Source organism: Amia ocellicauda, chromosome 15 (genome assembly GCF_036373705.1).
Source record: "Amia ocellicauda isolate fAmiCal2 chromosome 15, fAmiCal2.hap1, whole genome shotgun sequence".
In the NCBI taxonomy this organism is placed as follows: Eukaryota; Metazoa; Chordata; class Actinopteri; order Amiiformes; family Amiidae; genus Amia; species Amia ocellicauda.
Window position 1 is genome coordinate 635,060 of NC_089864.1, and position 13,983 is coordinate 649,042.

At 40.3% G+C, this 13,983-nt stretch overlaps 1 protein-coding gene across 3 annotated transcripts; it reads left to right on the forward strand.

The window, feature by feature from the left end:
• Nucleotides 1-4,144: 4,144 nt before the first annotated feature.
• Nucleotides 4,145-13,504, forward strand: LOC136771787 (HLA class II histocompatibility antigen, DR beta 5 chain). 3 transcript variants are annotated; one of them, XM_066724306.1, is made up of 6 exons: nucleotides 4,145-4,276; nucleotides 5,296-5,565; nucleotides 9,579-9,860; nucleotides 10,367-10,480; nucleotides 11,392-11,418; nucleotides 11,811-13,504. In XM_066724306.1, the coding sequence occupies exons 1-5, from the start codon at nucleotides 4,177-4,179 to the stop codon at nucleotides 11,415-11,417; spliced, it is 792 nt and encodes a 263-aa protein (XP_066580403.1). In that variant the 5' UTR covers nucleotides 4,145-4,176; the 3' UTR covers nucleotide 11,418; nucleotides 11,811-13,504. The 3 variants fall into 3 exon arrangements, with proteins under 3 accessions (XP_066580403.1, XP_066580405.1, XP_066580404.1); XM_066724307.1 differs by having other exon boundaries at nucleotides 4,148-4,276; nucleotides 5,286-5,565; XM_066724308.1 differs by lacking the exon at nucleotides 5,296-5,565.
• The last annotated feature ends 479 nt before the right edge of the window (nucleotides 13,505-13,983 follow it).

Consider the following 13,983-nt stretch of genomic DNA (forward strand, 5'->3'; position numbering starts at 1 on the left):
TTGCCAACAAGGGTTTTGCCACCAAATACTAAGTCGAAGGGGTCAAATACTTATTTCCCTCATTAACATGCAAATCAATTTATAACTTTTTTGAAATGCGTTTTTCTGGATTTTTTTGTTGTTAGATTTCTGGCAACCACAGCTGCCAGTTATTTTCCGTAAATGTTACAGGATTTTGTGCAGGTCAGATGCGTTTTTCCATGTTTTGTCAAAATTGTTTTTTCTCAGTAAAACATCTAGTTTACACTTCTCTCTTTGAAATAATTCCTACATTATTATTATCATATACACAATAATGAGTGGTTTTATAGTTTGTTAGCCTATTCATATACTCCCCCCATCCCCACACACATTTAATGTAAGGCATGTTTATGAATTATTTTTGATACTAATACTGGATAATAATAATAATAGTCAGAGTGCATTGTTAGAGGCTTGTGTTGTTTAATCATTTAAACTGTGAATACCAATTGGCAGTTTTACTTTCAAAACATCTCACTTGAATTGATCCCTGACTGGAACAGGGACATCACTGCTAGTGCTGACCTGAGGACATAGTTTAATTATTTATTTTTAAATATACTAATCTGTTATTTTTAATCAATCTTATACTTTTCTTTTAAATGTGTTGATCACCATCTTGTCAAAACCATAAAGTGCATGGTTAAAGAAGGATAGTAAATAAGCACAAATAACGTGTTGACTATTTCCAAAAGAAGCTTCCCAATCTTGATATTCAAACTCCCTGTTATTTGAAGGTCACTAGCAACTTCAGCTTTTCTTATGAACCATCAGCGTAATGACATTACTGACATACGTGTTTGTATTTTTCAGTGAAGATGCCATACGATGTAAAAAGATGTGTAAGAGGGGGATCGTGTCCCGATCCTGCCAGCAGTGAGAGTTGGACTGGATTACTGCTCCCATTGTGGAACTGATGATTGACTCAAAACAAACATATCAACACTGATCTGTATTTGATTCCAGCCAGGAAAACTTTAGTTGCCAGTGGGAATATGTTTTGTCTAATTTTGTATTAAATAAATAAACAGTCCTAATCTATTTGTGGTGTTTTTTTCATTTACTTACTTGGCTTGTCATTGATTCACAGTGTATTTATATATACCACTTTCTGTTCTATTGTGTTAATGTGGTTTTACATTTACTTACATGGGTTGTCTATTGTAATTACATGGTAAAAGCTATCACTTTATAATACAGTACTCTTCCTAGTGTATTACTCTGAGTTACATTTAGTTTTATTCTAATCACTATATTCATAATGCATTCACTAATATCACTTGTTTATGTGTGTCTGAGTTTACTTACATGGATTGTGTATTCTTATGGTATCCTTATGTAATATTACAATTCCAAAACATGACAGTAGATTATTCTTCATTATTCTTAGTGTTTAATGTTTTCTATGGCAGCACGTAAGGTGTATATACAATTATTTGCTCACATTACAAAACAGGTTCAATTTATGCCATGTGTAAAGTTCAAATTCAGAACATTCAGAACTGAGAGAAGAGCACAAATCTAAACAAACAAGAAGTCTATTGAGTTTCAGCTTCACTGCTGCAACCTACTGGTCTGTAATAGTGTAAGGTAAGAATGATTAAAATCCAAATCAGTAACCTTTGTAAGGACTTAACATTCACTGTCTTTATGTTCATAGATAAAGGGGCATGTATAATTTTGGTTAGTTGTGTGCCATCAGCAGTAGTTTGTACACTTCTTCCTTTGCCAGACACAGATCAACGCATTTCAAGGCATTTGTGAACCGTTTCGTGTACATCCTATTTTTCAAAAGGGAAACAATTGGTTTGGTCTCCGTTTTTTTTCACATTACATGGAATGTGTTATCCAAAGCATGGAGAGTTGCCATTGCTGTATGTGCAAACAGGAATGCTTATTGCATGTTTTTACATGTACTGGACTGGTAAAACATTTTTATGTAATTACATGTAAGAGGGAAGTGCTGATCATTACAAGTTACACTGTAACAAAGGATGAGTTTACATGGACATGTAAAGTAAATAACCCACACTGCATGTAACTAAGCCATTCAACTTGTTTTTAAGTGTATGTAAGCTTGTGCTGTAATTAATTAATCTTTACCTATACATAAACTACATGGCCAATTAAATCTTGTTACTGTGTAATTACAGTGTAAGTACACTGTAGTAAGGGTATTGTATTATAAAGTGTTTCCAACAGTGTAAACAATCAATCGATCAATAAATAAAACACTCAGTATGAATAGAAACCAATAAACACACATGAAACCAATAAAACATTGATACAATGAAAGTAAAGGAAATATAACAAAGTCAAAGGCACCCCTTGTGACACTATGAAAAGAGTTACAGGACTCAAAGCACAACGATTATGTCATGGTCCCCTAGCACTCCCCATCCCCACTAGGGGTTGCCAATTCCCTGCCTTTCTTAGCACTCTCCCAGCAATCAGTCTATTAACATTCAGGTCAACCATGTCCACTCTTGCTTCCACCCGTGGTTCCCATTCGCCCTGCACCTCCCTACCTGGTTTCTGTTCCCTTTATAATCCCCTCACTTCCCTCAGTCGTAGTGAAGTTTTGTCAGTTCCTACTGCAATCCCGAGCCTTGTCCCAGTGCCTGTTCTAGTCTTGTTCCCCGTAGCCCTGTACTCCTCATGCCTTGGATTTCCAGTGCTCCCTTGACCTCCTGCCTGTCTTCCTGTCTATCTTTGCCTGTCCTGTCGCCTTTGCCTGTCTGTCTGCCTGATCCCAAGACCATCGCCCGTGACCACAACCACGTCCCTGTCTAGCCTCCATTGCCCTGATCTGCCAGCACTCGACCTGCGCCTGTCCAACCACGCTCTGCACTTGGGTCCCCTGTTCCCGAGCTCCCCGAGGGTAATTGTGACAGATTAGTATTAGTGTGTGGCTATAAATTAATTATCATTTTCTTTATTTCTTTCATTATTTCAATACACTCTTACCACTAAGCATTCCTGCTACGTATATACAATATATATACAAACAGGAAACAGGAAGGGGACTGTTTGAGTGACTGACACAGGGGCCGATAGGCAAAATGTCGTAACCCCTCCCCCTTTGGGCAGTGCTTCCAATTTGAAAGATAAAATGACATTTTGTAGAATTGGGATTTTAGCTAGGATCCTGCTCTTTTCAGAATGAGCTGTTGGATCTTCAATGACACAGAGGCTCAGAGCTTATTTAATAATGGATTTTAGCAGAATGTATATGATATTCATAAGGTATTAGTGTGTTATTCTATCATTCATGAGAAATTAAAGTGTTCCTGTAATGTGTGCCTATACTATTGTTGCAATTCTAGATGCAAGTGTGTTGAAAGCACAGACTACAGATGAGGGCAATTTCCAGTTTATGTTTTACTCTTATACTATCTTTACAAGGACTGCAAGCAGGCACTGTCACACAGAGGGGAGAGGGAAAGGCACTTGTCATATCAGCCAGAGTCACAGACAAGGGTTCACACAGGAGAGATTGGGAACACAAAACAGCAAGTCCAAAAGCACACAGAACAACAATTTAACATGGCCTTTGTCTTTCTCAAGACGAGGCCATTTGCAGCATGTTTTGTTCTCCCCAGGGGACTGCCAGTTGCAGCCTCTGTGCTGAACTGTGCTGGCATATGACGCTACTTTATACCTACATAGACTTAAAGTATACTTAACTGCATCTTATTAATGGATTGTTTCACATAATTAACACATTTGAGTGCAAGAATACATGAAACCCTCCAAACATAAACTGTTGTAAAATTGAGATCATTAATGCACTGCAACTGGCACATTAAAGATTTGGCTAATGCCATATTGATTGATTGATTTGAATCTGGTTAGATAACTTGTCAGAGATTAACCTTTGGGATCTTCCTGTAGCATGACCAGTTTCAATCAGTGGTAGTATAACTCAACTCAACTTGTGCTTCAAGTTGAAAAATAGACAGAGCTCTGAGCTGAAAAATTTGAGGAAATTCAAAGAGAGGCATGATCTACTGCACAACAGATGATGCCAGAATGAGAGCAGCTGATTGGTGGAGCTGGAAAAAATTGCTCTCCCTTCTCCTCTCTGCAGGTGATTCTCTAGTTTACAGAGACTTGTCACCCAGCACAGCTCCAGTCAGTGCACAGTCACCCCCCATGGAGTCCTCCCTGATCCACTCAGCATCCTCATGGTGCGCTCAGCTACTGGCTGCGTTTCTAATTGTGTTGAGCTGCGTGGGAACAAACCACAGAGCCGGTAAGTAAAAAAACTGCCATTTACTCCTATGTTTGGAATTGGGATTAACTCAACTGAGCTCATTAGTTTGATTATTTCACTTAGTAGCTTTCATTGAACAAATTTTACATGTAGGATTTGAGTAAAAGAGACAATACAGCCAAACATATTTCACACTTGCTTGTGCAACCCATATTTACCACATAATAATACAGCCATTGTTTAAGTATCCAGAAGACAATGGTTGATTGAAAATACAAAAGACAATGGTTAGTTAAAGTGCCCTCTCAGACAGTAGTTGGTTAAGTATCCAAAAGACAATGGTTGGTTAAAGTAGTTGTATACAATTCAAGAAACAATGAACTCTAAGGCAGAGACAGGGTAACGTGACCTACATGTATGAAACTACAGACCGAAATGCTTTAAGAAACTGATAATTAAAGTAGCTCCCAGAAAGGAGTAAATACAAACTAAGGATTTGCTTTATAGACAAAACTGAATTAACAACATGAAACAATTAATAATATAAAGAATATAATAAAAGCACATTTTCCCACTACACATGTTTTCAATGTTATCTGCTGCTCCTCCCTCAACCACACTGTGCAAGCTTCTTTACTGCTTTCATGTGGTATGAAGAGATGGGGAAATTATGTCAGCAGAATTCACATTTGAAATCTCTTTCCTCACCAGGATTCAGTTGTTTTCTTTTTTCTGCCTCAAACTGTTTTGTCAGTCATCATTATCAGTAAGTGCTTTACCCAGTACAGGGTGACAGTAAGCCAGAACCCAAGCCTGCAGACACAGGGCACCAGCCCAGAGAAAACCCACGCAGACACAGGGAGAACATGCAAACTGCACATGCAGACACCCAAGACCAGAACTGATCCGAGGTCCCACAAGAACTAGCCACTGTGCCACCGTCCTCCCTTCAAATGTTTGTTAATTTATTAAATAGTATATATACACACATTAACAAAGGTATCTAAGAAGAACGAATGTCAGTAACGTAATATGTTTACTTTTTGAGTTTTATTTAGGTGCTTATGTGAACCAGTTCGTAGTGGACTGTGAGTACAGTGACAGTATGCGGGGTATGCTGTACTCGAGAAGAGACGTTTTCAACAAGATGGAGATCATTCATTTTGACAGTAAAATCCGGAAGCATGTTGGATACACAGAGTATGGAATCAGGACTGCAGAGTATTGGAACAAGGATAAAGACTACATGGCTAGTATCCTGGCAGATGAGGAACGCTACTGTAAACACAATGCTGAGGTGTTAAGGGCCAGCACCCTGGACAGAGAGGGTAAGACATCCCACAATGACTTTATCTGCAAAAGAAACAAAGATGGACATATCAATATAGTTCCTCAATCTCTCTCTATTTAAAAAATCTAAATAAGAATCCTCTAAGAATGAATATTCTAAGAATGTAAATGACGCGCACACCTCCAAAATCTCAACTACGCCTCACACGTATCTGCGGTCCTGTGCATCAGACACTGATTGGTTGAGCAGGAGATTCTGAGAGCTGCGGCCAATCGCTCGGTGCTGGGTTGACTGGTGTACAATGTATGGCTGTAGGCGCTGACTTCTTGGCTGGCATGCCCCCTATACATTTGGGTCACAAGTCACACGTTCATATTGATATCAACAATTATATTTTTGAAAGCCTTAACGCTTAACAAAGATGAATACACTTGAATACTTGTTTGTATTTTACTTTTCACACTTTTGTTTGGCCATTTACATTGGAATCTCTCTATGCATCTTACTCCATCTAGAACATAAGAACTTAAGAAAGTTTACAAACGAGAGGAGGCCATTCGCCCCATCGTGCTCGTTTGGTGTCCATTAATAACTGAGTGATCCAAGGATCCTATCCAGTCTATTTTTAAATGTTCCCAATTTGTCTCTTCAGCCACATCGCTGGGGAGTTTGTTCAGATTGTGACGCCTCTCTGTGTGAAGAAGTGTCTCCTGTTTTCTGTCTTGAATGCCTTGAAGCCCAATTTCCATTTGTGTCCCCGGGTGCGTGTGTCCCTGCTGATCTGGAAAAGCTCCTCTGGTTTGATGTGGTCGATGCCTTTCATGATTTTGAAGACTTGGATCAACTCCCCACGTAGTCTCCTCTGTTCCAGGGTGAAAAGGTTCAGGTCCTCAGTCTCTCAGTAGGACTTTCCCTTCAGACCTGGAATAAGTCTGGCTGCTCTCCTCTGAACTGCCTCTAGAGCAGCGATATCTTTCTTGAAGTGTGGAGCCCAGAACTGTCCACAGTATCCAGATGAGCTCTAACTAGTGCATTGTACAGTCTGAACATCACTGCCCTTGTTCTCAATTCTACACTTTTGACAATATACCCTAGCATTGTGTTTGCCTTTTTTATTGCTTCCCCACATTGTTTGGATGGAGAAAGTGAGGAGTCCACATAGACTCCTAGGTCTTTCTCATGCGATACTTCATCTAGTTCTGTTCCTCCCATAGTGTAATTATAGTGGACATTTTTGTTACCTGCATGTATTATCTTGCACTTGTCCACATTGAATTTCATCTGCCAGGTGTCGGCCCTCAACTGAATATTATCTAAGTCCCTTTGAATAGCCTGTGCTGCCAAAATTGTATCTGCTGAGCCACCTATTTTAGTATCATCTGTAAATTTGACAAGTTTGCTAACTATCCCACAGTCCAGATCATTAATATAGATTAGAAAAAGGCCCTAGTCCTGCTAGTCCTGGACTAAATCTCCTTTCTACAACCTATTTACTTTCACCAACTCAGCAGCTGGACTGAATTGGCTTCAATTTAGGCAAACTACAGACAATGCTAAATTCTTCAATTAAGGCAAACTTAAAAAAAATGAGCAATGCTACTGGTCTGAAATTAGTCAAACAACAAGAAGGCTGCCTCTCACCTGTACTCTCCTGTCTCTGTCTGTGGCAACTTGTATATACTTCTGTTTACCTCTTGGTCTCAACAGCTGCTTTAAGTAGCTCTAATGCTGCTCACTCAAATTAATGAGACGGGTGCACCTGAATCAACATAGTTACAGAAGATACAGCAAGCCCTCTTTCCATTTCATACGATTTTAGCAGTTATTTAAAATATATATTGTGTCTTTCTTATTAAAAATATTTTTATAAACTTCTGCAGTTGCTGACTTTTAAAAACTAAAGTAGAAACACGTCTTCACACATGACACAGATTAGCCTACCATCGGCACAATTTTATCAGTTCGACTCTTTACCCATGTCCCCTGAAGGAGGTACGCCCCACAGTTTGGGAACCTCTGTGTTAGGGTGTTCTGAACACAACAAGCCTATTTACAAAAGAAATCTATAAGAATTTGAGGGATCTATGCCTGTCTATATGGGTGTGTGTCCCCTGATACATCTGCCTGCATCATTCCCCCCCGGGCTCTAAAGAGCAACCTGTGACAGGAAAACGCTGTCTGTGGTGTCTGGGAGATTGACACGAGCTTGTAGTCAATACACTCAGCTTTCAAACGATATGCAGATTTGGTGGTTAGCCAATAACATCTCTGCACAAGAGGATTGCATAACCATGCAGTACAGTGCCACTGCACGCTGGTACAGTCACAGACCGCCTGGATCCTGAGGTGGATCTGTAAGTAGTATTATATGATTATTTGTTTTATTTCAGCTACAGTTTTGTTTGGCCACTTAGGTATGTGTTTGGACAGCACCTAGACCACCTAGACTTTACTGCCCCATGGGCAATTTTTTTTAAATGTAATGTGCTGAGGGCAACATCTCTGTCCTCATGGAGAAGGCCAAATATAGGATATAATAATATAATAATAATAATAATAATAATAATATAGGTGCAATTAATGTGAGTTAAGCTCTCTGCACAGTGTTTATTTCTGATGTCAAAAGGTATTTGGCATGAGGGCTGACATTCTTGCGTTTTATATTAACAAGTATAGGTTCTGATCGAGATATGAAATTAGCCAACAGGACAACACTTGTAGCTCTATACAGGGCACCACCACTTCTAATTTTACTTCCCTTTAAAGTGTTTACAGTCAATAGTGTCATCATATATATATATATATATATATATATATATATATATTATTTTTATACATGAAGCAAGAGTAACATTCAAAATAATCGTAATTCCATGAACCGCCTGATTTCCGGGTCTGCATCAATACTTATACTTGAAACCGAGTGCTTTTCTCGTGAGAGACCACAGTGCAGAGAACAGCGAACAGAGACGCTGACCAATGGCAGCGCTTCAGTCCTGTTGGGCATGTTCAGAGGTTCAGAGGTCGAAGGTTAGAGGTTGGTCGAGCATGATCATGTATTTGCAATAACGTTTGCAAATTGCATTTACATTTTGTCTGCAAAATGGCGTAAGAGGTATGACATGCATTTGTAAAGAGGGGTGCTTTTTCTCTCATTTCACAATTGCATTATTAATTGAATGAAGTCCATCTTGAAGCAGGTTGATCATGCATTTGTAATAGTAGTCTTTGACCATGCATTTACAAGAGCGTTTGCATTTCCATTTTGTCCAGAAAACAGCATTAGAGCTAGGACATGTATTTGCAAATCGGGGCGCTGTTGTTCTATTTTCACGAATACATTATAGTTTGAATCATATCAATTCGCAAATTGGTACAGTGGTTGTCGAAACGCCGCTGAAGCGATATGTGGAGATGCCTGCTATACATAGAGGTGCTGATGAAAGGTGAAACATGAACAAATGAAATGGAAACAATGTGTATTGTGTTACTCCAAGCTATGTTCTGAGCATATACAAAGACATTTTCTTTCAAATGATCCATATACATGTGGGCTTTCAAAATTGTGATGGTCCTTGTAGCAGGAAATTCCCATTTATGACTGTCGGCTTAAGATAAACTGAGGTCTGAGAAGGTAGATGGGAGAATGGAGTGGGCCACAGGGTCAGGGGCCAAAGAGAGATCAAGGAGGACCAGAACAGAGGAGACTCAACTCAAACACATCTGTAGCCCTTAGCAAGAGATCTGTGTTCAAAGCATAGGCATCGGTTTAGGGGGAGCAGGGGGGATTCGTCCCCCCCAGTGTTGAGAGAAGTTACATTGTCCCCCCTAATAATGTAAATAGGCATAGTCAATGTTGACAGCTCCCCCCCCCCAATATTGAAAGTATCCCCCCAATTATGAAATGAAACCTATGCCTCCTGGTTCAAATGCATCACTTTGCTTCTGTACTATGATATAGAACACATTATTTACATTCACATACGTCTGCTATGGAAATGTCCTGCTATAGTCTATCCCCAGTAATGTGTGTCTCTGTCTGTGTCTCAGTCACCCCCTCTGTCAGGGTGAGGTCCTCTAAGCCGGTGAGCTCCAGACACCCCGTGCTGCTGGTGTGTCATGTGACTGGCTTCTACCCCCAGCGCATCAACGTCACCTGGCTGAGAGACGGGGTGGAGACCAGCACTGATGTCACCTCCACCGAGCTGCTGGCCAATGGGGACTGGACCTACCAGATCCACTCTCACCTGGAGCTGCGCCCCCGCGCTGGGGAGAGGATCACCTGCAGAGTCCAGCACAAGAGCCTGGAGCAGCCCCTGGAGGTCACCTGGGGTCAGTGTGTTTGACTGTAGTGATTTAAATCTGACATTTATAAAAATGAAACCCATAGTACACAATCTAGTTGAGGGAGAGCAGAGCAGCTCTGCTGAACACAGGGCAGGGCAGAGAGAGTGTGAGGTGACAGTGAACATTACATACATTAGTGCCAGTAACACACCGAATCTTAAAATCAAATCTAATGTGATCGTAGTAGTGTGTCACATGACTGTCAATGACTATGTTGTTTTGATATAATAAGAATAAGAACAGCTCTGTCTGAGCAGTTCCCTGTGTCTTCTGGTCCTTGATTGACCTTCATGTGTTGTGTCCACACTAGGATTGGCACAATACAAGCGCAGTGTGGATCAGTGTTGAGTACAGTGGCTGGGTGCCAGGGCAGGAGGGGCTGCTCTTTCTGGTTCCAGCCTGGTTGCATCAACACTATTACCGCTGGCCAGGCAGACAGCAGTGTGCCCTATGTCCAGCACAGCTCCCATCAACTCTCCTCTCTCTCCCAGATAACTCTGCATCCGAGTCCAAGAAGAACAAGGTGATCATGGGTGTGTGCGGACTGGTGCTGGGCCTCATCATTGCTGCGGCCGGAGTGATTTACTACAAGAAGAAATCTACGGGTGAGAGAAAGAGGGGGGGGGTGCTCTCACATCATTTTTAATATAACAGTTACCCAATAGAGTTGTACCATACTAGAGTAGAGTAGTGCTAGAGAGAATCGAGTAGTGCTTTTCTCTCACACAAGCAATTGTACGTCAGCTTTTCTCTGTGATGTTCAGTTCCCATCTTTGTGAAGAATTCAGTCTTGATGCACAGAGGAAAACATGTATTTATTTAACATGCCAGGCCTGGAAGGGCCCGACATGGAAGCTCTCCAGCAGAGTCTCTCTAAACAGCAGAAGTTAACAGCTTTTTAGACAATGCATAACATGTGGGTCTGTGGGCAGGGTCAGTCACAGGTTACCCAAAGTGTTGTCTTGAGGTCAGGTTTCTGAATGTTTGTGGTTGTCTTCCTGGGGGGAGGTGTGGAATGTGGAAACCAGATGGCTTCCTTTGATATACTGGGAGAGGTCTGATTCCATAGTCCTCAAAGCAACTGTTGATCAATAATAATGAGGTGACCTCTCCAACCTTAAGATAAGCCACAGAAATCTTGACGCAGATGCTGGGAGTGACTTCTGCAGCGTCGGCACTCGTAAAAACAGCCTTGCTTACATTTGCTTGCTTGACAATTAATACAATTGGCTCTACTGACATATTAGTATTTCAAACATTATACATTTTATATAAAACATTATCTAGGGTTGCTCAATAGCAACACACTGACAATGAGTCATAATGCATGTTGGGAAGAAATATCGTTACAATGCCGCAACAATGCCCAATAGTCTATAAAATAATCTCCTATAATCTAATCTCAGAAATATGCATCTGAATGATATACACTTAGCATCACTGGAAATACTGCTTTAATGGCAAATGTATATTATTATGAGATGCATCTCTGATCCTCCATGTTATCGCCTTTCAGGTCGCATTTTGGTGCCGTCAGATTAAGGTAAGATTCAATACAAATATGTCTGACGTAAATTCCCTGCATTTTGTGAAACGCTTCACTGTGTTGTTGCTCCATAGTCAGGTCAGTCCTGGAGTCTGGAGAGGAAAGGGAGTCCCCTGATATACCATCTCCTTAAATCTGAAATCTTCTGACTCTGAGGATAAAGACTTTCAATACAACTTCAACACATTACACAGCACTGCAGTCCTGCCAGGCATTTCTGAAACTGTACCAGTGGAGCCAACACAGCTCCCTCCAGTAGACTCGGATTTGATGTGTGCAGTTTAATGGTGATGGAGGTTGTCTGATCCAGTCTGAGCCAGTCCTAGACACGTGTAATAAGTGTGGGTAAGTCTGGGCAGCAGCCCTGACAGTGTGATCTCTTTCCTCAGAGACCTGACCCTGCCTGGACAGCGGTGTGCCTTGCAGCATGGACTGGAGGATCTCACACTATCGCTCTGATTGACAACTCACCTGCAGCCTCATCAGCACTGAGTCTGTTTCCTTTTCATTCTGCATGTTTAACAGCTAAGCTGGGCTTGGATAAGAATAGTAATATTGCTTTGCCTCAATGTACATTAAACTCAATGTCTTAAACTACCAGCAGAATAATCAATGACATGTGGACAATATAATCACACTTTATTCTTGTCAAATGAAAGTGTGCATTGGTAAGTTAGGCAATATCAGTATAAAAGCAGCACATTTACAAAAGTTACAAATGAATCTGCAAGAGAGAAACATCACTGTGCAGGTGTTCACACCTGAACAATAACGGCAACTTTCAGGTATGCTTGGGTTTAAAAGGGGTTTATTTTCCTTTGCATCTGAAATCACAAACACAGGAGCACATGTAAATCAGCACTCCAGTCGCTCGGCAACTCGAACACTTCAGTAGCGACCTTACATTAAAGCTAAAGATTCATTTTCACTTTACATGTTCCCTTTTGCTTCTTATGTATATATTTGATAGTTTATATCACTTTTACATACATAAACACTCTGTCGCTCACCTGAAATCACAAACACAGGAGTACATATAAATCAGCACTCCTGTTGCACTGCAACCTCGGTCTACTCCTGATGATGCAAACTGTGCGCACCTTACCTATGACCTCTGAGCTGGCTAAACAATTCCGGAGTGACAATAACCATATTTTAATATATCTGCATTACAAAATATGTGAGTGTACAGTATATTACATAGTCTGATCTTATTAAGGCATTAAGCAAAATAACAACAAATAATTAAGGGGGCATCATTATGAGGGGGGGGTGTCAACTTTTATGCTCAACATTCTACCGGGGTCCCACACAGGCGATTGAAAACATTATACCTTACATTTAGGCAGAGACAGGTTACATACTTACTTATCCTCTTCACTGCAAGAGGAGCATAAAGTCAAAACAAGAAACTTCCATGCTTGTCTGTCTTTGGCCTTTACTTTGGCTTCACCGCAGGTCCAGTCCATCTGCTTCAGCTCCTTTTCAACTGTTCGGTGCCAGGTGTTACCTGGGTGGCCTTTAGGTCTTTTGCCTTGTGGTGTCCAGCAAAGTGTGGTCCTAGCCACAGAACTTTGCTCCATCCTTGAGACATATCCCATTGAATTGCTGGTAAAGGTATCAGTCTACATGTGTAATTCAGACCGTGTAAATGAAAGTGATGTATAAAATTAATGACATTTTGTTTAAATGTATTTATTGAATTTAAATTATATTAAGATAATATACTAAAAATATGTATTGCTTTATGGAAGCTTACTTGTGTGAGGTGAATTTTGGACCGGTCCAGACATGGGGAGGGGCATCGGAAAGTTTATAGGACGACCTTAGGCCTCGATGGGGGAGTTCTTTTGAGTCTAAGCTCTGTTGAGGTGGTTGTGTAAAGCTGTGTATTAGTTTGGTCAGAATATTCAAAGAAAGAACGGTTTGATTCTGAAAGGTGTAATCCAAGAATTTGCTTCTTTTTTGTTTGTTGATTTTGTTTGATTTTTGAAAATGGTTTGTAATATAGTTATAGGCTGACAGCTTCTTGTTGGCTAGTTCTTTCAACCATTCAATAAATCCTGGGGTTTTTGGACATTAATGCTGACTCTGCTGCATTTTTAACATCATTGGTCATCTGGCCATTGCTATCTTCTTCACACTTCCATAATGGATGTCTGAGACGAATCTGTCAGATATTTTGGTCAAATAAGGTATCTAACACTGACCAGAGACCGGCAGAACTGGATTGATCTGCATGGCATTTCCAGCTGTCTGATTATAGGTACTACGGGATCTACGGCATTGTACACAAAGCATCAGCTATTTCCACACTGCGATATCGTGATTATTGGTTAGGTAGAGACAATTATCTCTTCTGTAAATATGGGATGTTCTAGGAAGTATATTTAATTACATTATTAAAAATGATTCTGTATTTTCTATTGAGAGCATGTCATCACTGTTTATTTGATACATTTTCTGTACTTTTACAAATAATTTAAAAATGTTGCTTGTACATTTATCTCACAGTCTGCAGTAGTTTAACTTATTTATGTTCAATTATTTTAAATTAGTCAA

Bases quoted from the DNA above. Each gene is read 5' to 3' on its own strand.
- LOC136771787 (XM_066724306.1), top strand. From the start codon at position 4,177: ATGGAGTCCTCCCTGATCCACTCAGCATCCTCATGGTGCGCTCAGCTA. The intron at 5,566-9,578 runs GTAAGACATCCC...TCTGTGTCTCAG, and splicing joins CAGCACCCTGGACAGAGAGG to TCACCCCCTCTGTCAGGGTG. The intron at 9,861-10,366 runs GTCAGTGTGTTT...TCTCTCTCCCAG, and splicing joins GCCCCTGGAGGTCACCTGGG to ATAACTCTGCATCCGAGTCC.